The sequence below is a fragment of the Abramis brama genome (genome assembly GCF_963993115.1).
Source record: "Abramis brama genome assembly, chromosome: 5".
NCBI classification, from domain to species: domain Eukaryota; kingdom Metazoa; phylum Chordata; class Actinopteri; order Cypriniformes; family Leuciscidae; genus Abramis; species Abramis brama.
In genome coordinates, this window is record NC_139967.1 from 34,929,731 (window position 1) to 34,957,211 (window position 27,481).

The following is a 27,481-nucleotide window of genomic DNA, read 5'->3' on the forward strand; positions in this document are numbered from 1 at the left end:
ATGTGACGTGAGCAACCCGTCTGTCTTCTAGTAGCTGTGCCAAGAGAAATCTGAATCATTCCCTTCCGAAACTTGCAGAGACGGAGAGTGTGAGTAGGAGCTGTCCATGAGCTAGGAGCAGGAGAAACTTTTGCTAAGTATTCTGATTAATTATTTTGTCATTTTGCCTCCACGTCCTCCCGATTGCCCGCAAGCTTCTCCTCCTGTCCATACGGTAATTTCTCTACTGTGCGACAGAGAGTTGCGTGGTTATGACGCAATCGTTAGCCTATTTTTACAAAAACTGCTTCTACGGGGCCATAACGTAAGATACAAGGTAATGGAGCCTTTTATACATTTTCGTGTTTCTTTAGAAATAAATAATGGACAAATGGAGTCTTTAAACGCCTCAGATGTAAAGTTATTCGCTGTCAAAGTGACGCCAAAATGAATGGGAGTCAATGGAATGCTAACAGCAGGTGATGGTCTGCTAATCAATGGCGGTGCCCGGGGAAGCTTCAGTGTTTTCTGAAACATTGGCCCCCTGGTGAAATCTCAATTCTCCAGCGGCAGTCATCTTTGTTGTAAACGAATTCAACCCAAGCGCCCGTTGGTGACGTGGATGGTTACGTTACTGTTGATCATCTGTCCATCATCGTATAAAGCCCGCCCTTACAATTTGATTGGTCCGAACAGCTTTGGTTCGGGCATAGCTCCACAACGGATCAAGTCCAGACCGAAATTCCTGACCTAAAAATGTTGTGGGCGGGGCTAAGTTCGACTGGCATCCAGGCTAAATGATCATTGCAATGCGATAAAATTGCTTCTCATCCCTGCAAAAAGTCAAAAACAAAACAAAAGGTATCCATATTAATTTCAGTATAAGCAGATGCAAAACGGCACTAAAGGCGACATCTTGGATAAAAGTTCCTGGTTTCTCCGTTTGATCGATTTGAGTCCCCATAAAATATGCAAAACATAGGCATTTTGAGTTTGTGATAGTGCTATGGAGAAAATCGCTTACTGCCCACTATTATGGAAGGGGGTGGGTGTAAACGCACACAAAAAAACCAGAACAATATTACAAAAACAATATTACAATATTACAAAAACAAAACAACAGAAAAACTTAAATTACAATAGGTGTATTGTGATTGTCAAAAAATTTGGTAACTAAAAAGAATGTCATAAGTTTATTGACTAAACAATTTTGACATGGTACAATGACTGGTAGCTACTGTTTTATTAGTGCTTGACACAAATTTCACGATTTCAATTAATGAGCTTGCGATTTGATTCCGATTTTGATTCAATATCAATTAATTTGTATAAATATCAGGTGCAGTAGCTACATGTTCATTTTTCCCAAGGAAAAAAAAATATATATATCTCTCAGCTTATGCTGTAGCTAAACATAAACAAGGTGTAACGATTTAGTCCACTGGAGGCAAGTTGTAGAGAACCCAAATGCACCTTTATTTACAAAACATGATCAAACATAAAACAAAGGCATGACGAGGCATTGTAACTCAAAAACAAGAACATCGACAGGGAAACAATCAATATTTGACAAAGACACAGGGCAAACATGAGGACTTAAATACACCGACTAATTACAAGACAAGGAACACCTGTGAACAATGATCAGACAATTAACCAATGAGAAGACACATGGCAGGATCACATGACAAACAGGGAATCACATGACAAGACACAGAAACATGACAATGACAAGAACAAGAAACAAAACCCAAAACGTGACACAAGGAACCCTGTCAGCTGGTATTATTATTAAAGGTTAAAATTAACAACTCAAATTAATTTAATGTGTTTTTTGTTATAAAAAACGTTATAATATTTTTTTAATGACATGAATACGAATATAATAAATATGTAATATAGTGCATATATATAGCAAAATACTCATCTCTATAGTTAATTTTTCTAGCTAACTAACATGCTATAGTCATTATATGACTTTCCTGAGGGATTTTGGTTAAATGGCTGAAGTATGTGATGAAGACAAGCTCAAGTCACTTTCACATATTATTCTATGACAAAACATAGATTAGTATTACCACACTGGTGATTTTATGAGGCTGTTACGTGTCTACGTTGCTAACAAGTGATTTTTGTCGAGGGAACCAGTGTTATGCTAATTGCCTGTTGGCCTACAAAGTGACGTCATACCTGCACCACTCTATACAAAAGCGTCAGTCATTGCCTTGGTAACACAACAGTTTACAGACGATATGAGATATAAATAGCGACCACATTATGGAAGATGCTCAGATATTTATTTTAATTTTATTATTAATTTGTGTTTACATCGTTATAGCGTCAGCGCTGCAGAGAAACTGGTAGCCAGGCAACAGACAAGTGACTAATTCTGAGTTACGACATCACTTCTACCAGCACGGCTCAGCATGATCAGCTAACCGTGCCGAGAATTCCTGGCTGAGAATGGTTTGTAATTGTGCCGTGCCATACCAGTCTCAAGTGGAAACACAACTGGAACCGTTCCTTACCATTATCAGAACTGTTTGGCCCAATGGTGGAAAAGTGGCTAAGCTGTTCTGTTTCATTCCTCCTGACCGCCAGAGGCGATGCTAAAGCACTAGTGTATTATTGCAGCGCCAGCCAGATAGGTCGAGAGAGTATAACAACAAAGTCACATCATGATGTAGACTATAGACAACTCAAAAGTGAAGACCAGGAGACTCGGTTGTATCTTCAGCAGGATTCTTTTTTGAGAACACGAGCTGTTGGTAGCTGCAGTCATCAAGTCTAACTAAGGCAGTGTACATTGTAGTTTAAATAGATTTTAGGAGGCAGTGCTTAGAAATGGAGACAAAGCACCTGGCTGACGACTTTAAACAAAGCATTCAAATTAAGTATCCAGGTATAGGAATCCGCCCCAGACTCCTGAGTGTTACCAGTCCTAATCCAATCAGCATAACTATTCAAAAAATGGGACAGGGGCTCCAAGAGCCATTAAAGACAAAAGGTGAGAGTCTCAGTAATCTGACTCATTTGACTTACAATAAAAAGAACAGGACTGGTAGGAACCTCTTGCTACAATCTTTGCTTAACCGAATCATTCATCTGTTGTCATCATATTTATCTTAAATGCTAAATACAATGTACTTCCCCTTAGTTTTTCATGTGATGTTATGTAGGGATGTAAAATCAGCAGATCTTAAATAGATTCTTAAATTTGTAATTCCACAAGACCAAGCTGCGAGGATATAACACTTAGTAGCTCGATGCCCAGCCTCTCGCTCATGATAGGTCGTTTATGACAGCGTGCTCGACACACTATCATAAGGACGGATGGTGTTTGGTGTTTTTAGCCCCCACGGCGCCTTCCAGGCAGCGAGGGGATGGGTAGGTTTAAGGTTGAGGTTAGGGTTAGCTGCCTGGAAGGATCCATTGGGGGCTAAAAACACCATCGAGCATTCTTTCACCATCTTTCTTCATTATGTGAGTGCATATTTTTACATTGATTGTTTGTATCGCCGATACCCTGTCCTTCATGGTACTACCCAGTGGCTGGTGTTTCGACCGCACCTTGGCAGCGTTTCCCCACAAACCTAATATACTTTATTATATATATATATATATAACAATTTTATTGTTTAATCACTGTCGTGTAGGTTATTGAATGCCACGCTGTGCTATCCAAAGGCCAGTTTTTTTTTATCCATATTAAGTGTGATTCTAAGTGTTTGTCACAAACATAAATCTTTCAGTCCTAACCAAAAATTGTATCTAAGATTGTTTTTTCCAGGCTCGTGTTTTTCGCTGTTTGAGCTCCTACGGTCCTAACCGAGGACATGTTATTGACAGATTCATGGCTCATTTTCCTCAGAGTTGCAAATTGTGCCCAAATATGCTTCTTTCCGATGATGGACACAATCACTGCCACCGTGCCCAACATTTAAAAGATGCTTTGACTGATCCATGAGTGCACTGTAGTATGCTACATATGTCAGAGAGACAACCTTGCCTTGCTGAATTAGACCATAACTTGTCTGTTAGCCTAGCTCAACAAAGTTCAGCCCCGTGGCGTGCTCAAAAGCATTGTGCATTAGCAGCGGCTGGCGCACCACAGACAAAGAGAAAAACTATACCACGGACTGACGCTTCTGAACATTTACTATCGAAGACGGTTGCTTCCCTCTCTTCATGAATGTCAGATATGAAATGCCTTTTTCAATCTTTTCAACCCACGGTATCAGCCGTGCCTACTGAAAACACACCAATGGATGAGGTTGATTTTCATCTTCCACATACTATCGATTTGGATGCCCTTTCTCCAAGTGCATCAAATTCATATTTCCATAGTGAAGAATTGGTGGATGCCATGCAAAGCCCAGCCCCCCTCAAGATATTGTGTCCAGCCTGTCTGCTGCAGGTGGTTCGGGCTGTGGATCCGTGCATTCATCAGGAGTGGGGACATCCTCTCCAGATGACATATTGTCAGTTCTACAGATGGTGGTGGCGTTTGGGCCTTGATAAATCACCAGCTCAGCCTATTCAGATCAAGTGTTGTTCAGACAAGCTTCTGAGGCTAATGTGTTTACGCAGTCACCGTGTAAAGACTTTGTGACAGAATTCTCCAGTTCACTTACAGGTTTGAATGTGCCTAGAAGGAGGTCAAAGACAGCCCGTACTCTAGCTTCAATGGCCGAGGCTGATTCCATTGGAGTGGGGCAGGCGTGGGGCTAAATCAAACAGCTAGGTGGTATCACCTGATGAAGAACTAAGAGGCAACGTATGCTGTCCAAGTGCACAAGTGGATGTGCTGGACACATTATTGAAGAAGGCATATGAGTCAGTAGCTTATATAATTCGAGCAGAGAATACCATCTGACAGCTGCTTCTTGCCAGTAATACCACATTAGGGACCTCAAATGTAAACCCTTCTGTGCCTCAGTTCATACAAACTGCTCTATTGGCTATGGGTTATATGACTCATAAGCTTGGAACACTATCAGCGACCCTCCTAACAGCCCGGTGTCAGGTATGGCTTGATCAGCCACGGTTACCTGAAGATTGTAAAAAGACCCTGAGGTACCAATGGGACCAATGATTCTGAGGTATTAGAGAAAAGAATTAAACTGTCAGAAGCTATGCGACAGCTAGCTCAGACCCCCACAGGCACCTTCTTTTAGGATGCCACCAGCTCTGGCTCAACCACTCTACCCAATTTTGGAGCAGCAATTGCATCACCACACGGCTTCTCTTTAGACACCACAACAACATAGAGGGACTGAAATGGCCCAGGGTCGTCAACCATCAAACTCAGGGTGAGCCATATCAACGCAGGCCATAAACCCTGAAGATCTTGGACCGACGGTCGTCGTTTTCTCTGTTCAAGTTACTGGAGGAGTTCAGTGTCCGAGCCCTGGGTTCTGGCAACTTTGAGCAGGGGATGCAACCTGCAGTTCCGAGGCCGGCCACCCAAGGATTCAGGAATCGTTCAGACGGTTGTCAAGGATTTAACCAGTTCAATGGCCCTTTCTCTAGAAATTCATTCACTATTTTAGAAAGGAGCCATAGAAAAAGTTCCTCCCCTCAGTCATGGGGACGGTTTTTACTCCACATACTTCCTTGTTCCAAAGAAATACGGCAGGCCAGGCCGATCCTGGATTAACAATGTTTAAATGTGTTCCTAAAGTTTAAATGTGTTACGCACAGTCAACGTTCTTCAGTCTGTGATGGAAGGAGACTGGTTTGAGAGTGTCGACTTAAAGGACGTGTTTTTTTCATGTTCCCATTGCTCCCCGCCACAGGAAGTTTCTCAGATTCAGCTTTCAGGGTCAATCCTATCATTTCAAAGTCCCACCTTTCGGTCTATCTCTGGCTTCCCGTGTTTTTACAAGATGCATGAGTGCATCCCTGTCTCCTCTTTGGTCCACGTGCATGTGGCTTCTGCCCTATTTAGATGACTGGTTGCTTTGTGCCTCAACGAAACATGTTCTCCAAAACACCAGAATTAAGCTGGAGCATATTCAGAGACTGGGCCTCACTGTGAACGACACAAAGAGCAATTTGGTTCCAGTACAGTCCATAACGTTAATTGGAATAACAATCAATTCTCTCACAATATCTGCCACATTGTCTCATGCTCTAACAGACAATATTCATCAAATACTGACTCATTTTCGACTGGGGACAAAAATTCCTTATGGTGTCCTTCTGCATCTAGTGGGAATATAAGCAGCTGCCACATCAGTGATTCCCTAGGAATTGCTTCACCTCAGACCTCTCCAGAGTTGGAGCAATGGCTTAAGGCTGAACTCGATGAGACATTGTCATTGCATGATTGTTCTTTCTCCTGCTTGTGTCCACGCACTAAAATCCTGGAAACATTTTTGAGGGCCGGAGTGCTACTGGGGGTTGTACCTTCTCCTTGGGAAGTGATCACAACCAGAACTATTGTTTTCCTATTGTTTGCCAGGCCATGTTTTCCTCTTCTGAGTCTTTTGCAGGGCCAACCTTGGCAGCTTACCAACCGAAGGGATCTCCTCTCTCAGCTGAACCGGTTGTGAACCAGCAGTACCTTCTTGGTGTGAGGATTGAGGAATTGATACAGTTCACTGTACTGTACCGAAAGTTTCCTACAACATCTATTAGAAGACAACAAAGCACCTTCTACCTTAAAAGTGTTTGTTGCCACCATATATGCTTATCATGCCTCAGCTGATGGTTCTTCTTTGGGATCTCATAACCTTGAGTTTTCGAAGTAAGCAAGGTGTTTAAAGCTTGTTCGTTTTGCGCCTTTTCCTGTGTGGGACTTACCGTTTGTACTCAAATTCCTTTGTGCACCACCATTTCAACCATTGGATGGAAATTAAGTGGTTGTCCTTTTTAGTGACATTTCTTCTGGCTGTTGCTTCCACTAATGCTTACCGGAGAATTCAGGGGCCATTCTTCGACCAAATATGGCTTTTCTTCCCAATGTTTTATTACCAGCATTTGTGAATCAGTCCATTCATCTAGCTGCTTTTCAACTCCCCTCTTCCCACTTTAATATTAATGGGAGGGCTAATCTTCTCTGCCCTGTACATCCCTTAAAGTCCTATGTAGAATTTACAGCTTCTTTTAGACAGACGGATTAGTTATTTGTCTGTTATGGTGATGTGCGTAAAGAGGGGTTTTCGCACCGGAGGAACCTTTTTATAGTTCCTCGAACTAATAGCGGAAGTACCCGCTTTTTGGCCTATTCGCACCACAGGAAACTGGGAACAATTTTAGCTCTAGGAATGTCTTTTGGGAGAACTAAATTAGCTCCTACTTTAGAGTAGGGTCTAACTCAGCACAATAGGAACTACCAGTGACGTAAGTGTACGCTGATTGGCCAAACGCACAAGAAACACCAGCACCCGCCATTTAAAAAAAAAAAAAAAAAGTGTATACACACAGATTATAGCCTATAAATTTACTCCATAAACATGGAAAACAGTGATAGATGGACCTCTCACCCTTTACACTAAGGGGAAAATCCACCCCAACATTGAGGGGACCAAGAGAAACATGATTATATATTTCTGCTCAGCTAGCAACACTGGACGTCAACCACATGGCAAACACTAATACTTTTTCATATACTGTCTACTTTCTTTGTAGAATAGTTCTATGTAATACCAAATTAGACAGGACTGTTAAACAGATCGTAAACTAATGAAGACGGAGGCTGGGAGCGCTGTGTGCTCAGGCTCTGGCACTCTCAGCACCAACAAAATAAATGTCCGTTATTTTGAACATTGGACATTTTGAACGAATGAAAATTAGAAGTTATGTTAAAAAGATTTTTTGATGGTGCGGCAGACATGAAAATAAATGTCTGCCGCGCCATTAAAAAAAAAATCTTTTTAACATACCTTCTAATGTTCAGTCGTGTTTATTAACTATTAACTATTGACTAGTAGTAAAGAGAAAGAAATTATCATCAGTTCATGTGCCGATTGAACTGAGGCGCTATAGAGATCTGTCACGTCACATTTAAAAGGATCAAAATGGTGTTTGTTGTTTGAATTTCGTAATACAATTAGAAAATTTGATAATTTGATAGCTGAGACTTTGTTTCATATCATAATAACCTGCTCTGCCTTGTCTGTTGGTGCCAGAGTCCTCTTTGCTTCATGATTTCTTTCTGTATGAGAAAATGGTTGTGTGACGTGAGAGCGTGAGAAAAATGTCAATTGCGTGAGTCTCATGCTGAATGTGTGAGAGTTGGCAGCCCTGCAAGACTAAATGAGGAAAGAACCAAACAAGACCCAGGTTGTACATAATTAATTAATTGATGAGTAACCATTGAAACCAATGCAGCATCCAAATTCGCATAATATCCATCCTAAATAGTATTCAAAATTAGAATCAGTGTGTCCCAAATCATAGTATGTTGACATGAGTATTCCAAAGATACCCGAATGATATACTTTTTCCAGTTAGGATCCGAAGTGCATACTCCCTGCACACTCTGGGCAAATTCCAATTGGAAGTGAGCATCCATTTGCCCTACTCACTCTGAAGGGCAGAGCCCTTGCAGTGGGGACTTTGGACGGAGCAGGGCACAATGAAAGACCACGTAATTTCCTCATTAGCTTCACATGGAATGTTACTTCGACAAAGCTATGCAGCGACAACAGGAATGTCTTTTTATTGCTGTTTATGGCCTGGTTTCACAGACAGGGCTAGGATTAAGCCAGGATTAGGCCTTAGTTAAATTAAGACATTGAAGTAGCTTTTATACACGCGCCTTGGAAAAAAAACATTACTGGTGTGCATGTTGAGACAAAACAACAGTGACTTATTGATATGTCAGTGCAAGTTGCTTTCAGTTAAAACAGCTCAAACATGCATTTTAGTCTGGGATTAGGCTTAAGCCTTGTCTGTGAAACCAGGGGTATATGATATACAAATAAATGTACATTTACAGTGAGGTTTTTAAAATATTATTTATGTGTGTGTGTGTGTGTGTGTGTGTGTGTGTAAAGTTAAGCATTTCTTACCTATAAAACTTTTTTAAAACAAAATATGAAATGCATGATGTAAATATGTCAATATATCACAACAAAACAAAACAATTGAAATTATTCTGTTTATACATTTTCTCCAACTCTCCTGCCATATCTAAATGAACCATGAGGATTCGCCACCCTGGGACACATGACCATAAACTATTAAATTACTTCCTTGAAGTGATCACCGCATGTTCCCTTCGCTAACGGACTTCGTGAAGGGATTCAGGCTGGATCCCAAATGGCACACTCCGGCCTTGTGGACCTACCTGGAGTTCACACTTAGTGACGTCAGGAAGTGCACACCTAAGGGACGCTGGCCTCGAGGCCACAAGTGCACGCAAGAGTGTATTTTGGGACAGGCTTGATGACATCATGCCACCGAAAGTCAAACAGCCATGAAACTCCTCCCCTCATTTATCTGATTGGGCGTTCGCAATGATTCCTGGGTAGGTAACTATCCGAATCGAGGGCACAAAGGCGGCGCTCGCAAGCACACTTCTGAGCGCTGAAATTCCGAATGGGACACCCTACGGACTCGTACACTTGGCGAGCATGCGCAATTTAAGGCCACGAGACCACGAGTCCACATGAAGTGTGCCATTTGGGATCCAGCCTCAGTTGTTCACTCTCTTTTGGAACCCCCCAAACAAATGGCTCAGTCACATTCTCGAAGTGACCCCCTTCAAAGGTCCAAAAATGCCATTTGGAATTCACCCTCTAATGGCTAATATTGCCCGTAGCCCATTGTGTGTTGGACGAGAATTCGATTAGAACTACAAAACTACAAACATGACAGAAGTGCAAGTCCCACGGTTAAGGGGTTTAGATAAAGAGGTTTGAGTGAATAATATGTGATTGAATAATAATGAGTATCTTACCTGATGAAAAGATATTTATTCAATTGTATCCACATTATATTTCATGGACAACAGCATTGTGAACTTAGATACGTTTGTAAAGATACGTTTGGTAATTAACTTTTAAATGTATCTTTATTGAATATTGCAAACACATGCGGAGAGCTAGGCATACTCCTATTACGTCCTGTCCCAAATATAACATTTCATATGCACTTTCGGTCTTGTGGGCTTACAATGGCTGCCGTGTGTCCGTTAAAGCATGAAGACCGTAGGGTGTCCCATTTGAATTTTAGGTTTCAGAAGGGTGCTCGCAAACACCCCTTTTGCAGTCGATATGCGCTCTCGATGCACACTTTTGCTGAGCCTGCACGGAAGTGAGCTCCCGACAGTCAAAGTGGCATTATGTTTCGAAAGTGCGGACTCGTTGGAAGACCGTAAGTGTTTAGGGTGTCAATTGGGACAGGGCATTACTAATGAATGGGAGAAACTGCAATGCACAATATGGCGGAATACATCCCGACTTCCAAGTAAAAGAGCCAATTGCGTATTGGTAAAGTCATTGCGTCACTGCAGCTGCCATTAGAAGCTCCTGTTCCCATATAAACCTGAGACTCGAGCTTGCGACTGCACATGCACATTGGCTCGTCTGAAAAATGCTATTTGAGCATAAGAAACAACATTTATGGGACAGTTCATGTCAGATTTTGTTGCTGATTTGAAATGTTATTTAATTGTGAGTTCGGCAAGCATTTTTTTTGAGATTTCAGGATTCCCCCATTTAAATAGATCTTGGATGCCTAAAATAGCTGCCTGGAGGTGTTGAAAATATGGCCACTGAGTGAGCACACTTTCCTTGCTTGAAAGGGACTTTGGAAAGACCCACAACTGGCAGATCAACGTGCTTCTATATTTCTCTCAGAAATGGTAGGAATTTTAACTGTGACAATATGAATGACTGGGCAGTTTAACCGGTGACAGGATGCATGTAACTAAGCGACAGAGCTGTCCTTTAAAGATACAATTATTGCAAAGTAGTTTGTCCCAAAGCTTGCCTACTATTCTGTTACACACTCAAAAATATGTACTTTTACATATTTTAAGGGCATAGTATAAGTAGACGAATTGGGACACAGCGCAACTAGCAATGGGAACAAAGGCAACAGGAGCTAAACACAGGAAGGAACATAAGAGTACACACATAACTAACCTTTACACATATCACTCCATAGTCAAAAGAAAAAAATACTGAATAAAAGTATTAAACACTGAAATATATATATATATATATTTTTGTATTTTGACATGCATAATGGTCTCATTGTATGACCATTAAGCACATTGACCTGAAATTCTCATTAATGTAATGTATCATTACATTTACGTTTTTTTGTAATTCCCATTATTCATCATGGTGATTGATTTGCATTAGATTCTCTTTATTGTAATACTGTAGAAGTATTATTTTTAATGCATTAGTGTAAACAAATAACTATGATACATTATATTTTTACTTAAATCAGCAGATATGAAAGACAGTACAACCAATAATAATATGATGTATATACTTTACAATTTAAATAATTTATCATTATTTCTTTTGAATTTCACTAATGAGAATTATGTTTTATTGTCATTACAATAATTGCAAAAAGTGGACATTAGGGGAAAATGTGCTTAATTGTCATAATAATTGATTAATACTGCAAGAACTTAATGGTCCTAAAATAGCTTTTTATGTTCTTCAAGCTAAAATTATTTATGAAAAATGTGAAATATGACTTGGGAATGTTCTTGACAGGATTTGTGAGATTCACATAAAAAGAAAATAACAACATATCAAAGATGCAGAATATGAAAATGCCATCAAGTTTAAAAAAATTATTTTAGGTTGAAATGTGCATATGATTTAGGGCTAATATTGTGTCATCCAAAAGAAGGCTGAAAATCTCTTCAGTCAGATGCATTTTCACAGTGTACTGGTCAGCTCTGTAGTCTAGCCAAGTTCTCTCCTCATTATGAAGTTCTTGAATCTAGAAGTAGATAATAACAAAATGTGTCATTTTCAGTTGTAATTCAAATCAACACTAATTTCATAAGCAAGCATATTACTATAGGAGTGTCTTTACACACACCAGTATAAAGTCCACTCTGTCTCTCTTGGCATACCAGTATTTGCACAGTTTTTGGAGCATCTCTGTCATCTGTTGTTCACTTCGCTCTAAATTCAGAATTTTCTGTATCTCCTTTCTCACTGCAGCCTGTAAATAACACGATTAACACAATGCAAATGTTCAAATATACTGTGCTTAAAACCAAAGATATATGTATATATATATATACATAGATGCCTCATTAACAGCTGCTTCTATGGACTGCTATACGCAAGTCGTCCGCCATATTGGAATGGTCAAAGCCGGTCCGTGAACAATCGAGAGGCTGTGCAATGTTTTGGCATCTTGGAAAACTCATTGATTTTTACTGTAAGTGACAACAGAATCTGAAGTGTTGACCGTTCCAAGATGGCGGACGGGTCAACGTGTCTGGAGTGGTCGAATGTGGCATCGATGAATACATATCTATGCTTAGAAGTACCTTCAAATAACTCAACTGGAATATTATTGAGTAGTTCATACAGCTGATTGCAAATCCTTTTACCTTTAAAAATGTGACTGAAATTTTACTTGATTGAAGAGTTGATATTGCAGATTGATCATCTATATTCTGGGCAGGTTTTGTCCTTAACAGATCACCCAAAATCTTATGCAGTACATCAGATGTCAACTGAAAGATCACCTACAGTGTAAAATGAAAAAGGTTTAGATGAGAGTTGCTTCTCTCATTCATTTAGCATTTGTATAGTTGATTGTTATACATATATAGACTAACCTTTCGATAATGTTTGCGGCTGTCATTTAATAGATAGCTTGGTGTTTCACAAAGGTCAAGAGCATCTTCATTTGCATGGCTGCACAGAATTTCCACTGCAGCATCTACTAATCTGTACACGATACTGTCTTCATGGGGCGACACCTTTATCTTTGATGGTGTGTTGGGATGGGCCTGATGCCATTGCTCCAAGACACATGGCATAAAATAACCATCTTCACTTTTTCTGATATCCTGAATATCAAAGAGTGAGAAGTTCAGAAATAGTTCGATTTTTTTTTTTATGCAAATTTTATGCATATACAGATATTTTATCCTTTGTTAAAACATTTCAAGGCTGTTTTGGCAACTTACAGCATCTGTAGATTGACTGTCACGCAATGATTTAATTATTTGTCGTCCTTCTGGTTCATCCACATGATGCCTGTTTTGCGTATTATGATGGAGCTCAAAGTCAGGCTGCAAAATACAGGTGTTTAGTGATATAATACAATTGCCATTCTGCTATGATAAACAGGAATAAGCTTGTGAAAGCAATAGTTCACCCACAAATGAAAATTCTGTCATCATTTATTCATTCTCATATCTTTCCAAACATGCATTACTTTATTTCTTCTGCAAAACACAAGAATGTTGATCTTTTCCATACAATGAAATCACACAGAGCTGTCAAGCTCCAATAAGGACAAAAAGCACGGATAAAGTAGTATATACTTATAGATTCTATGTTCCACGTTTTCTGAAGACTCTAAAGTTCCAACTAAGCTTTGTGTGAGCAACAGACATTTCAAGTGTAGTTTATCATCATTCTACCCATACAGTGTATAGTAAACTAGAATAGTTGAATGGAACAAAAAAAATTAGACTGTAAACATGTTAACAAAAATAGACTGGAATCACTCAACAACAACAACAAAAAAAGACAACAAAAAATTCCCAAAGATAAGAGAGCCTAGCATGGATAAGATCAGGGAGAGCAGAAATAACCCCCCTTAGGGTAAACAGAACAGAACCAACATGAATGTATTGCAGATATCATTAATTCAAGATTTTTAAGTACAACATAATTCGAGAATTTATTCTGATTCAAGGGGAATCAGAATGCCATACTGACTGAAGAGAGGAGGAGCTGGGGATGAAGGAGGGTAATTAGCTCCTGAGTAACGCGATAGCTGCTGATAATACTGAAGGAGCTTATACAGCATATGGATGATGTGATAGGCGTCATATTCCTATAGGTAGACGTGGATCAGCTGAGTGTCAGCTGATGCGAGCTTGACTAACGTGACCTGCCAGAACTGACGTTACGCTTAATATTTATTAAACGGCAAATTAGCGTGAGAGCGCATTTCCAAAAAAAACGCAGATGTTACAGTAGTTCCCTTTCAGTAGACTCCCTTTCCGTAGTCGGACTTACCGACTGATTGGGATCACGCTTAGGGAGCCTGTCATCTTCAAGTATTGTTAAAACGAGCCAATGCACTGCAGCGCGGGTATAAATACGGAAGTGGATGCACGCACCAGTTGTCTTTCGCTTCGGAGCCGATCGGGTTACTGATGTTTCTGAAGAGTGTTGTGTGTAGAACGAGCGGGTGTGTCGGTGTTCATCTGGAAGACTCTCCCAGTGCTGGTGTTTATACAACAAATGCAGCACTGATCGCGAGCTACTGAAGCTCTCAACTGCTGTTTTAACAGCGTTTTATTTAAAGAGTGTTTGCTGACGGCCAGTTGAGGGCGGAAGTGGTGAGTGTTTCACTGTAACAGTGTTGCCGCGGTTGTTCCCCTGTGTGCTCCAGCACTGGTCCCATTTCCTGAAAGAGTAACAAGGGTGTGTTTGCGTCTTTTTTAAGATGCCATTCCATCCGTGCGTTTCTGGGTGTGGTAGGGCTCTTGTCCCCCTCTGACGGTCACGATAGATGCATCACTTGTTTGGGGTTACAGCATGCTGATGGATGACTCATGTTCCCACTTCGGGAATATGACCATCTCGGTGTTAAGATCGAGACTCACCTTTGTTCGCGAAGGTGGAGTCCCCACTCCCATGCCCCGCTCTAGTCTTTCTTCTGGGCCAACTTCCCAGAAGAAGGCTGGAGTGCCGCATGGGTTGGGTGATCTGAGGATTATGGTGAGGAGTAATCCGCCCAGCAAAGCCCTGTGGATCCCTCACTCCTCTTTCACACCGCAACCAGTGGAGCTCCCCGAGGAATGCTCTGATCCCTCTGTACTGGACCGACCAGCCGTTTCATTCGGGGCCCTTCCAGAGGACAGGATGTCCATCACAGCATCGGAGGGAGTGCTGGGCTCTGGAGATGATGACTCGGCTCTGCTGCACTCCCTCTGGGGGATAAGCGCTGCCCGAGCCAGATCCAGAGATGGCAGCTATGCTGAAAAGGGCTGCAGAGGCGGTAGGGCTCGTCTAGAATCCTCCACCATGTCCCGAACCATCTCGGTTGGATGATTGGTTTCTTTGGGCGGGCCGGGCTGGTTCTCAGCATGCCGCCCCAGTACCTTTCTTCCCTGAAGTGCATGAGGAGCTTTCTAGGTTGTGGACGGCACCTTTCTCTGCCAGAAACCGGCTTAGTAGTTCTTCTCCCCTCACTACCCTTGATGGAGGAGCGCCGAAGGGTTACTAAGCTATCCCTCCAGTGGAGCAGTCTGTTGCGATGCAACTGCATCTGGCGACCACTACCTCATGGAAGGGGGATCCTCGCCTCCCCTCTAAGGCCTGTAAGTTCTCGTCCAACCTTACGGGCAAGGCTTACAAAGCCTGTGTGCAAGCCGCCTCCTCTCTGCATGCTATGGCGCTGCTTCAGGTCCACCAGGCCCAAGCACTCATATATGCACGAGGGTAGCCCAGACCGTGAGCTCATGGGTGAGCTCCGCACTGCAACCGACCTCGCCCTCCAGGGCACGAAGGTTGCAGCTTGCGCGATCGGTCTGGCGATGTCCACCTTAGTGGTCCAGGAACGCCATCTCTGGCTCAACCTGGCAGACATGAGGGATGCGGACAAGGTTCGATTGCTGGACTCCCCCATATCACAGGTTGGGCTATTCGGCGACGCGGTGGAGAACTTCACCCAACAGTTCTCTGCTGCCTAGAAGCAGACCCACCCATCCGCCCGGGGCAGCTCCTCCGCCTGACGTCGCCGAGGGCATCCGTCTACCGCCGCCTCTGCTCCCCCTGAGCCACCGCAGCAGCCTCCACCCAGGCCTCAGCATGGAACCGGCCACAGACAGGGCACCCAGCCCGCTCCAGGCGCTGCCAAGCCAGGTGGCAAGCGTCAGTGCAAGCGCTCCTGAGCAGGCCACTTAGGTATGGAGGAGAGAGCTCTTGGAGATGGTCATCAATCCACTCCCTCCCCCCGGTGGTGCTTATCTCGACAGCCCCTTCCTGACCCATTTCTCTGAGACATCTCAGGGACAGGGCACCGTTGGCACCCACGCCAGACCTCTAGAAAACTCCATGTCTCAATGCGGAGTTTCAGGTCTCTACCTCAAAATTATTGTAGATTCCTTCACTTCTGCGAGAGCACCCTCTAAAAAAGTGAGGCTTGCTTACAGCCTGAAGTGGAACCTGTTCATTGAATGGTGTTCTTCTCACCAAGAAGACCCCCAAAGGTGTTTGATCACTTCTGTGCTTTCTTTCCTGCAAGATAGGTGAAAAACGAGGACTGTCTCCCTCCACCCTCAAAATGTATGTTGCCTTTATAATAAAGCACATCATGAAGCAGTGGATCCAAATCCGTGGAAGCACGACTTGATCGTCAGGTTCCTGAGGGGAGCAAGGAGACTGACTATGTCTCAGTTCCCTCCTTCAGGAAACGAGGGTTACATACATAACCAAGACGTTTTTTTAACGCCAAAAGAGGGTTTGCACTGGTGTAGGCTGTAAGTAAATCTGGACCATGGTGTACTATGCTCAAGAAAAGTTTCTTATTATTATCAATGTTGAAAATAGTTGTTCTGCTTAATATTTTTGTGGGAACAGTGATACATTTTTCTTTTTTTTTCTTTTTTGAAAATTCAGAATAACATCATTTATTTGAAATATAAATTGGAATATTATAAATGTCTTTACTGTCACTTGCGATCAATTAAATCCACCCTTTCTGAATTAAAAGTGAACTTCTTTTTTTAAAAAATCTTACTGACCACAACTTTTTTAACAATAGTGTACATGCTTTCACTGTATATAAAAGAGCAGCACAAACTATCATCTAAACATCTTCTCTTGTGTTCCACAGAAGAAAGAAAGGTAACACTTTATTTTAATGTTTCCTTGTTACACGTTACATGTATTTACTGTAGTAATAACTTTAAATTAGGCATAATTACATGCAACTAACCCTAAACCAACCCCTAATCCTATCCTAACCCTACAGTAAATACATGTACTTAATTAATATTACTCAGTACTTAAATATATAATTACACTGTAAAAGGGACACATTAAAATAAACTGTAAACGAGAGAAATTCATATGGGTTTGGAATGACATGAGGGTGAGTAAATGTTGCCAGAATTTTAATTTTTGAGTAAACTGTCCCTTTAAATTCTTGGTGTTACTTACTCTTGGTGAGGGCATTTCAGAGGGATGTGAAAGATTTCTCGCGCCATCAGATGTTTCTTCCTGAGGTTCTTTTTGTTGTGTGCATGTGGTGATTGTATGTATGGTTTCATCTCTAGGAGGACAATGATTATAAGTATGTCCTCTTTGTCTATCTGCCCATGATGTGGCTATCTGTTGTTTATCTCTCTTTGCACTAGGCGGTTCCTCATCTGAGAAGGGATCTTCATCCACCCCAGTCTCTACATCACTACTATGTTCTCTGTGTATATGGGCAATTTCCTCAGCTCTGACCAGGACACCGTGACTTTTGTCACAGCTAAAGTACTCTGCACCTCTAAAAGTTCCATTGTGGTTTCCATTCGGGTTGTCCAAAGCCACACCAGCCCAAAAACCATTCGCAAATGCTGTGAGGCCTTTATATTTCAGCACACCCGGTCTGGAGTTACACACAATAACTCTGTCTCCAATCTGAAAGTAGGACAATGGATCTGAGATTTCATTTCTCACATCTTCAGGAAGTGAGCTAGTGTAATCCGAACAGTCATTTTCCTCAGCATCCTCACATAGAGCTCCATTACTATCATTGTTTACCTCCTTTTCCCTCAGACTGTTAGAGCCTACACTTAGAGACTCTCTTCTTTTCAGAGAAAGGTCCACAGGGAGAGGAGGGATGTTTTCACTGTTAATGGAGAGATCTTCAACAGAATCAGGAGGAAGTTCCTCCTCACTGGTCCATGTAATAATCTCAAAGGCAGGAGGGGGAGGAGGACAACCATAGCTGTCAAGATCTGATGTGGCTCCTCCTTTAGCAGACGAAAGAAGTTCTGCACTTCCGTAGGACAAAACCTCATCGACAGGAGAGAGAATTTCTGACAAGGTAGACTCTACAGTCATTTGTCTTTTGTAATGTGGCAGTGTACAGCGTCCTTCCTGTTTAGTGTTCACATAAAGCTGAGAATCTTCTGGTACCATAGTGTACTTTTCTGAAAAAAACAAAGAGCAACTACTTGCTTGGGCTGCCTCAGTCTTCTCTTCATCGAGACAGTCCCTCTCTTCCTCAGACCAAGCAAGTGCTTCACTATGAAATGAAATTGCCTCTGACTTCTCATCTATCTCAGACAGACTGACATCACAAGATGGACTATCCTCAGCCTTTCTTATTTCCGCACTTGCTGCTTCCAGAATCAAGTTTTCAATAAGTGGATTGTCTGTGACAGTCTCATTTGTACACGCCTGTGTTTTTTGTTCAGGAAGCTCATGGTCTGCATTGGTTTTATTAGTTTTAGAGTATGAAATAGATGACTTCCATTGGCCCCCTGCATCCTGGTCACATATATTGTGGTTATTGTTGAACACCAGCACACTGTGCAGTCTCTGATTGTTCTGTACATTTAGAGCTGTGGTATCTGGTGTTGCACTGCCACGGACCATGCTTGTCATCTTTATGTCCTCTTGCTCACTGGGCTTAAGATAGCTCTTCTCCAATTGGAAATCATCTTTTTTGTCTGGATGGGGCTCACGGTTGAGTGTGAAATGCTGAATTTTTAATACTGGCTTCATTGGCACTACAGCTGGATGTTGTGGTCTTTCTCTCTTGGGTGTGCAGGTGTCCTCATAAAACCCTTGTGCCTTCTTCTGCGTGTCTTGTTCTGAAAGCAACTATAAATGGTTATAATTCAAATGATTTTCCATAAATTTATCTAATGAATATTAGGTGGGGTTTTTTTCAAATCTTTAAATAAGTCTGGAGATATTGATCTCAACAATGGCAACACATGCAATATTACTGCAAAATGTAAACTTTCAATCAACTATAAATACCCCACTAAAAACACATAGTTTCACATAGTCCTAGCAATTAAATTTGTTCTGAGTTGAGCCTAGCCGCAAAGCATGCTGGATAACCAGCAGTGCCATAATAAGGCTGCATCCAAAATTGCATATTCTCTTGAGTAGGTAATTGTTTTGAATTACTTCACGACTGCTAAAAAAGTATGTTCTATAGTATGAATGTGTGTAGTATGAATGTAGTCTGGAAGTACTACATTCATCATGTTGTCATTATCATTTGACCTACCAGCATCAGTTATGTCGCTTCACTGCCATTCACAAATCCTCTCCCGTGGCTTCATGGGATAGTAAAGTGTCCATCATATGCACACTTCAGAATCTTGCTGGAAGAACTAAGTCATCCGGGTACTTTTTGCTTACTCTTTTATGAGTACTGTGAATTTGGACATTCTTCTTCTTTTGTCACATACTGTTTTTCGCCTACTATATAGTAGTGAAGTATGCAATTTTAGATGCAACCTTTCAGGTTATTGTGTCATTAGTAACTAAAGTGTTCACAGTACCAAAGTTTAAGTGAAAAATTAGGAAGACTGCAGTTCACTTGCGCTAAAATGTTTACTTTTAAATTAGGCTTTCCTCTTTGCATTTGACTGTGAATAGCATTATAAAATCTCTGATTCAAAATCTTTTTCTAGTTCCCATGGGATGTTCTGTAAAGTTGAGTTAGCAACAGTAACCAATGAGGGCTTCAATTTTTCTGAGAATTTTAGTTATCAGATAAACAGCCATTATGTTAAGACAGTGTCTTAAGATCAAGTATGACCCACTAGCAGTTAGCTAAGGGGCAGTCAATCTTTCTTTTTGGTATTAAATAAGGGCAATCTATGCTTTTATGTAACTGACTTAAAGTTATGAATTGTCTTAAAGGAAGAAAAAAAAAGAAAAAAAAAATTGTGATAACTAACATTTTTATGCAACCAGCCACTTATTTTATTCTAAAAGGATTCCTCCTTGAGAACTTGAATTGGTTCTGATTTTCGGACCATTTTTTGACAGTATAACTGTTTTCCATTTTTGCATTGTTTATGTGCAGTCATATGCTATAAAAGCCACAGTAAATCTGAATGGGCATCGAGTCATTCTGCTAACAGTATGAGTCAGCAGAAACTAAACCTACTATAAATCAGCACACACGAAACTGCAGTCCACTCAATAACAGAAAGGCATATATCAATGAGATGGACTGTGAAATAGTAAAATCAAACTGTATGAAGACCAACTGCTTTGTTTGACTGCCTGAAATGAAGACAAAGCCTGATGATTAAATGTTCCCTTCTAGGAGTGGCCATAACAGTCACTATGTGTTCATGAAAGCTTCAAAGTTCGAAAAACACAGAACCCTACCCACCATTGACTTCAGATCCTGATTTCAAAGCCTTCACAGATTCACGCAGACATGAAGTGCTTCCACCTTCCGTCTTGGCAATTCTTTCAGGACTGATAAGGTGAAGAGGGGCCTGGTTCTGTCGGCTGAACCTGTGAGAGGGACTGGCAGGAGGATTGTTCGATTCTACAACTTGCAGAATATCCTGCTCGGCTGGGACAAATTCCACTTGGTTCCTCTTCTTTCCTAAAGTCCACACTTCATCTGATGACAACAGCCTCCTCAAACCTGCCTTTAGAGCCCTGCACGGGCCTCAAATCTAGGCCCGAGCCCGGCCCTGGCCCGAGACGCTCAGGCCCTAGCCCGACCCGTGTCCGACAGCTCATCAGAATTATCAGCCCGAGTCCGACCCGAGCCCGTTTTTTTTTTTTTTTTCACAGCGGCAGACTGCCATTAAAATATGTCTGTTTTGTTAGTTATGTTTCTTTTCTTTTCATTTCATTTCTTTATTAAGCTAATTTAGACAAATGTTTGAAGCATTTAAAAAAAAAAAAATGACGGCCAAGCAAGCCGAGCCAACAGCGAGTAAAACATGTTTGATCAATTTAGCCTCTCAAATCAACGCTAATACTTTACTTAGCTACAATAAAATCCATAGATATAAAACACTTCAAGCATATCACACAGACAGTTAGTTTAATGTTTATTTATTAAACCACAGTGAGTAATTTTTTTTTGAAATACTGAGGCAGGCTCAGGCTGCTCGCAACAGCGCTCGCAAACGAAATGAGCAATAGTCAATCTAAACAAATTAAATTAAATAAATCAAAAACAAACTTGCAGGTTATCTTACCTCAAAAATGCACCACAGAACATGGCCATTCTTTTTCCCAGTAGTTTCCAACAGTTAAACGAAAATAAAGTCCAATCGAACGAAAAACGAAAAACATCAGTAGTTTCCAACAGTTAAACGAAAATAAAGTCCAATCAAACGAAAAGTTAGAACAGTCTTTTACAGAGCATCGTGGAGAAAAAGAATAGCATCCACAGTGGAAGATTTTAACCCAGTCCTCTCTTCTATCACTTGCGATTTTTCTCTTAATATTCTCCATTATTTGCACATGAGGTGAATCGTTGGTTCCGCTGACGGGAAACCTTCTGTGTGTGTGTGTGTGTGTGCGTGCGTGCGTGCGACTGTCATGACAATCATATGTCAGTGTAATTATAAGATTATGAAAGTTATGAGGTTATTAAATGTCTTTCTATGTTTGTTTTTCTATCGTCGACGTCAACTTCTCATATTTTTTTTTATTAATGTCTAAAAATATAAAAAGAAGGATAACTCAAAAAAGGCCCGAGGCCCGGCCCGCATGTGAACTATGACGTGAAAATTGGCCCGAAGCCCGGCCCTAGGGGCGTAAAAAAGTCGGGGCCCGTCGGGCTCGGGCTGAAATGCAGGGCTCTACCTGCCTTACTCAACAAGCTGAAGGAAAACAAGCAAAGTTTGCACTCACATTTTGTCTCAAAATCTAAGGCCTCATCATTTAACATTTTGCTATAATTTTACAATAGATATTATGAACTAACAATATTGAACAATGAACAATTTTTTATAATTTGTTTAATCATTTATTAATCTAGATTAATGTTAATTTATACAACTAGCGATAGCTAGTAGAGGTTGCAGTCTTTGGCCTCCTTGTTAGAGTGCCTGACTCTCACGCCGGAGACCTGGGTCAAAGAGTATAGAAGTACCAAGAGGCGAAACTCAATAGAATGTTCCATTGCAACAAACGCACCCATGCGCAGAGTTGCAGCTCCGCCATCTTGGACTGAACGTAACACAGCTGTCATAGAATTGAACAATGCCAGTTCCAATTCAAAAGCGGTTAAGGGAACTAAATAGTAGTTTCTAGTTTTTAATATCTCTATAGCAGACATCCCAAGTCTCCCGGAAGTTCCGGGAGTCTCCCGCATATTGATAGCGGCTCCCTGATGCCCGCAAATTAGCTAAAATCTCCCGGAATCTAGAGCGAGTGAGCAAGAGCGCGCAGCTCCAAACCGTGTAGAGCACACGGCAGAAAGGGTGATGGAGCGAGAGACCTTGCGTGTGTGTGCTAGTGTGCGTGTGTGCCTGAAAATATTTTAGACATAAAGGAAAATATTATGGATTCTCGATTTGTGATGCGGCTGCGAGCTATAACACACATATGTGCTCTTTTTATGTGTTTATTAGAGGTTGAATTCAAATCAAATACTGCCAAACCACCCATACTACCTCTGAATAGGATGTCTACTTCATAAATTGTATGAAAATTATGGAAATACATAGTTCAGATCACTCAAAACATATATGAAAATAGAGGCGCCCTTCTATGGTCAGTAAGGAAGCTTGGCTGTCCATTTAGTGAAAAAGTTTGGTACTACGCCCAAATAAAATCTTACTGAAAGCTAATTTTTTGAGATATCAACCTAAAATGTGGATCACAACTTGTTGAGATTTTTTGCTTTCATTTTATTGCAGTTATAGAGTAAAATATATTTTGTAATATATATATTTTATATAAAATATAAATAATTATATTTTTAAATGTGTACATTTTAATAAACTCAAACTTATATAACTTTTTTTCTGTTTCACTTTCATAATTTATTTCACTTCAACAATAATCTGGCAAATGAACAAATCTTCTTTAAAACAAGACCAACCATAGGTCTATATTCCAAAGCATTCTTGAATTACAAACATTTAAGTTTGGATAGTGATTTTCATGTTTATGCGAATAAAGTGATAACAATGAATTAATAAAGCGGTCATTTGCCAGGTTAGGTGTTCATATATCTCTGAAAATATGTGATTTAAAAAGCCCATTTCGAGTCTTACATAACGACCAAATACATAACGTTAGCAAACTGTTACTGCGGTTATGGGATAGCTTACATTAACGTTACAGCACCTTTTATCGTTGACGTTAGCTCACTTTAACGTTAATAAAAACCTTTTCTACTTTACCGCTCTGGATCTTTGGGGAATCTGTGAAATGCTAGTTGATTGGTTGTACACTGGTAGTTGTTGCAGTTGATGGCAGAACACTGTTTTCTTTGTTTCCAATTATTTCCAGACATAATGTTAATGCTGTATACAGTAGTTGTGCTAACGGTAACGCCATCCAAAATGGCGACAGCGCGACAGCAGCGCCATCTAGTGATTGTTGTCAAAACTGCAACGGAGTTTCGCCTCTTGGTACTTCTATACTCTTTGCCTGGGTTCAAGGCCCACACAGAGCGGGGTGAGTAGGACCCGGGTGGAGGGGGTTACATTGGTGCAGTGACCCGGATGGGAGTGAGGTTTAGGGGGGTGAGTGTAATGGAGGCCAGCTAGTAGTCGCTGTGCGAGTAAACCTCACTCCACTGATCTCAATAGGCACTCTAGCGACTGATGCTAGAGGCTGCAGTGTTTAGCCTCCTTTTTAGAGCGCCTGATTCTCACAACGGAGACTGGGGTTCGAGGCCTGCACAGAGCGGGGCGAGTAGGACCCAGGTGGAGGAGTTACATTGGTGCCGTGATGGAAGTGGGGGTGAGTGTAACAGAGGCCAGCTAGTAGTCGCTGTGCGAGTAAACCTCACTCTACTGATCTCAATAGATGCTCTAGCGGCTGCAGTCTTTGGCCTCCTTGTTAGTGTACCTGACTCTTACGCTGGAGACCTGGGTTCGAGGCCAGCACAGAGCGGGGTGAGTAGAATAAAACAAAGCTTACTGGAGTTGGTTTTACAAGAAAATATTATTTCTACTTCAAAAATGTCATGTTAAATTTTGTGTTACTTGCCATTTCTTTGTATTTAATTGTGAAATTTGCTGAAATTTCTGAGTGAAAATTGTTTCTACACCAATTTTTTTCTTTTTTTTTCTTTCTTTTTTTTTTTTTTTACAATTTTTGTACCTAATGAACTGATGTTAGTTAATTGAACTTTATTGCACGTTTAATACGTTTTACTCTTCTAATTATAATAACACATTTTTCTTTATCCCATGTGAAAGAAAACACATGTCTTCCGAAATATAATGATATCTAATTTAATCTTTTTTTTGCAATTTTGTGCAGTTAAATTTAGCATGGTCTGCAGCTTTCAAGCATCAAACAGAAGACTTAGTCTATTTTCATTGTAATTGCTTGGAAAAAGTAAATAATGTACTTAAATAAGTACTACTGCTTTAAGTCCATGTTATATATCTTACACACAACTAATGCCTACTCATGCAAACAGAAGGAAAGTGAAAGAGTGAGAATCAGAAAGAGAGAAATGCCATCCACCTACCCTGACCTGTTCATGACTGGCATACTGCCATCACAAAGGGGCTCAGTCACGAGCAAGCAGCTAGAGGAACAGTAGCCTGTCCTCCTTCAGGTCCCCCGAGAGACGCTTCTGCCACTCCCCAAATATCGTGTCTACTCGCAGTTGCAGTCGAGCCACGGGCTGAGAGAGCAGTCATCCTGCATCTCTAGTCTGCAGCTATGCCCTCTTTTTATTCTCGTTAACTTCCTCCTGCTTGCCTCTCTCTCTCTCTCTCTCTCTCTCTCTCTCTCTCTCTCTCTCTCTCTCTCTCTCTCTCATCCAATAACTCTCTCCTCCAATCCAGCCTCCCCCTCCTCAATCTCTAGCTCAGTCTGTCTCCACTCTATCTCTGCGACTTCCTTCCATCTCTCTCTCTTCAAGGGTAATTACTCTGAGTGGTGCATGTAACCAAGACAGACACAGTAAATGCTGTAGATAACAAGCTTATGATATGCACACACTTCTGCCATGTCTCCTCCTCTGCTGTGTGTCATGCAGGATTTGCTAGACAGTAAGTGGTGCACTGCAGCATTTCCTCTTGAGCTGGTACCCTACATAAATGTGTTGGCACTGCATGCCTCTGCTTACTGTATATGGAACTAAAATCCCACTGCTTCTCTGTGTAAGTTTATGATAATAAATGATGGAATAATAGTGATCACACTTGTCTCCCTTCCTCTCTGGGTGCTTTATCTGTGCTTCTAGCATCTGGCTTAAACTTTGTTAAAAATCAAAATTGACAATTTAGTTTATTTATTATTATTATTATTATTATTTTACCATGAACATTTAATTGGTGCAAGGAAATAATAATAATTTAAAAAAAACAACAACATTTATTTCAAACCATTCTCACTCTGTCAAAAACTGAAGCATGGCCAAGTTTTCAATGGGAAACCTGTGGCATCAACAACAGACGCAAATTTTATCAGTAGTAAATAGCGTTGAAGAAGTCTCATTCCGAACACATCGCGATATTTGGCATCAGTTAACGTGCCAGATGTTGGAAAGTAGTTGTAAATATGCTGTCCTTATGTTTGTTATAATGTCTTTTCTGTTTGTCGATATTAATCAGATTAGCTCCCTCATGTTCAGTCACTGCATTATATCTGTCATTCCATGGAGGATTTGCGTTTCATTGCTTTCTTTCAACACCTTACTAAACTACGGTGATTAAACAGTGCCTGTCACGTGATGTGCTATAGACCTTCAATCAGTTAATCATATTCATTCATATCAGGTTCAAAGTAGTACAATTAGTTCCAAAGTTGTATTTGTAGTAGAGGCAAAACAAAACTTACCATGCTTTTACCACATTATTGGCAGTTTTAATGTGATATTTGTTGTAAATGCACAGCAACCACATCACTTACCATGCCTTTACCAGGATGTTTTGAGTGATTGGTTGATATGCGGTTGCCTTTAAACCTGTTAGGTAGGATTCTTTAGATTAGATTTTGTTATGGCTCCTCCTAAGTTGTTCGAAGTAGTTCTTAATGCATTGCTACATGGTTGTCACAATGTTCGGGGTGGTGTTGACATGTTTGGCAAGGTTTTCTGAGAGCTTGTGAGCTTGTTGCTGTGCAATTGATGGACTTTCAGAGTGGTTTTTCATGCACTGATATGTGGTCGATAGGATGTTTTGAGTGATTGGTTGATATGCGGTTGCCTTTAAACCTGTTAGATTAGGGTAGGTTAGGGTCCCTCACACGGTTTGCAGCTTGACGTGCTGTGAGGGCTTGTGTGCATCAGTGATGCTGAGAGCTAAACCACTGGTACTTCACAACTACTGGTAGGGTCACCCATAGTGGACTGGTCTCAGCTGAGGTGCCAGACAGAGACGAACCACCTTCTGGACAGGAGAGGATTGGCCTGATGTTCTTGGCAGAATATCACAGTCTTGTAACAACGGCAACAACACCAGAATTACCTGTATGGAAGAAATGTTAAACTGATTACAAATATGGAAGCCATTGATGGATCGATGGAAGCAACTGTTCCAACAGAATGAGGAAACACAAAATGGTTTAATATTGGTAAAGGTGTACGACAAGGCTGCATTCCTTCGTCAGCACTCTTTTTTTTTTTTCTTTTTTTTTTTTTTTTAAGTATTTTTATTAGAATTTTACATTTTACAAAAGAGCAAAAGAAAAAAATGTCATGGGGTGGCAGGAATGAACCCAAAAGCAGACGAGGTGCAGACACTCAAGGTTTATTATGACAAAAAACAGAAAACAAAACCCACGAGGGGGCAAAACAGGACTGGGGAAGAGAACAACTAGACTAAGACCAAAATGATAAATAAAGACTAGACTCAGACTTGACGATGACTAAAAAAGAAACAAACAGCTATAAACTCACTAATAACATTCACAGGATTCAGACGAAGTATCACAGGGCAGTCACAGAGAATAACACGCAATGTTAGACAATGTACCGACACAGGACAGAAAACATGAGGGGATTAAATAGGGAGCAAACTAATCAGGGACACAGGTGAAGGCGATGATACAATAATGCAGATGAGATAAGGGGCGGGGCAAGGTGACAAGACAATGCAAGCACACAGCCCAAACAAATGGCCATGTGCTTACACATAAAACATGGGTCTGTCATGATCCTGCCTCAAGACAAGAGAGATCTG

General features: G+C 41.0%; 1 protein-coding gene across 2 annotated transcripts; it reads right to left on the reverse strand.

Annotated features, from left to right (window-relative positions):
• Positions 1–11,293: 11,293 nt before the first annotated feature.
• On the reverse strand, positions 11,294–24,989 carry LOC311083187 (uncharacterized protein). Of its 2 annotated transcripts, none has more exons than XM_084114532.1 (9): positions 24,820–24,989; positions 21,969–21,985; positions 20,527–20,790; positions 17,328–18,976; positions 13,112–13,216; positions 12,758–12,991; positions 12,527–12,664; positions 12,038–12,129; positions 11,294–11,901 (listed from the first exon to the last, which is right to left on the reverse strand). In XM_084114532.1, coding segments are annotated over exons 1-9 (2,523 nt in total). In that variant the 5' UTR covers positions 24,843–24,989; the 3' UTR covers positions 11,294–11,900. The 2 variants fall into 2 exon arrangements, with proteins under 2 accessions (XP_083970658.1, XP_083970657.1); XM_084114531.1 differs by having other exon boundaries at positions 11,625–11,901; positions 12,004–12,129.
• Positions 24,990–27,481: the final 2,492 nt, after the last annotated feature.

Coding starts and splice junctions, on each gene's coding strand:
- LOC311083187 (XM_084114531.1), bottom strand. CDS start 24,842: ATGCCAGTCATGAACAGGTCAGG. Junction 12,665..12,757: donor GCCGCAAACATTATCGAAAG/GTTAGTCTATAT, acceptor TTTACACTGTAG/GTGATCTTTCAGTTGACATC. Junction 12,130..12,526: donor TTTCAGTCACATTTTTAAAG/GTAAAAGGATTT, acceptor TGTTATTTACAG/GCTGCAGTGAGAAAGGAGAT.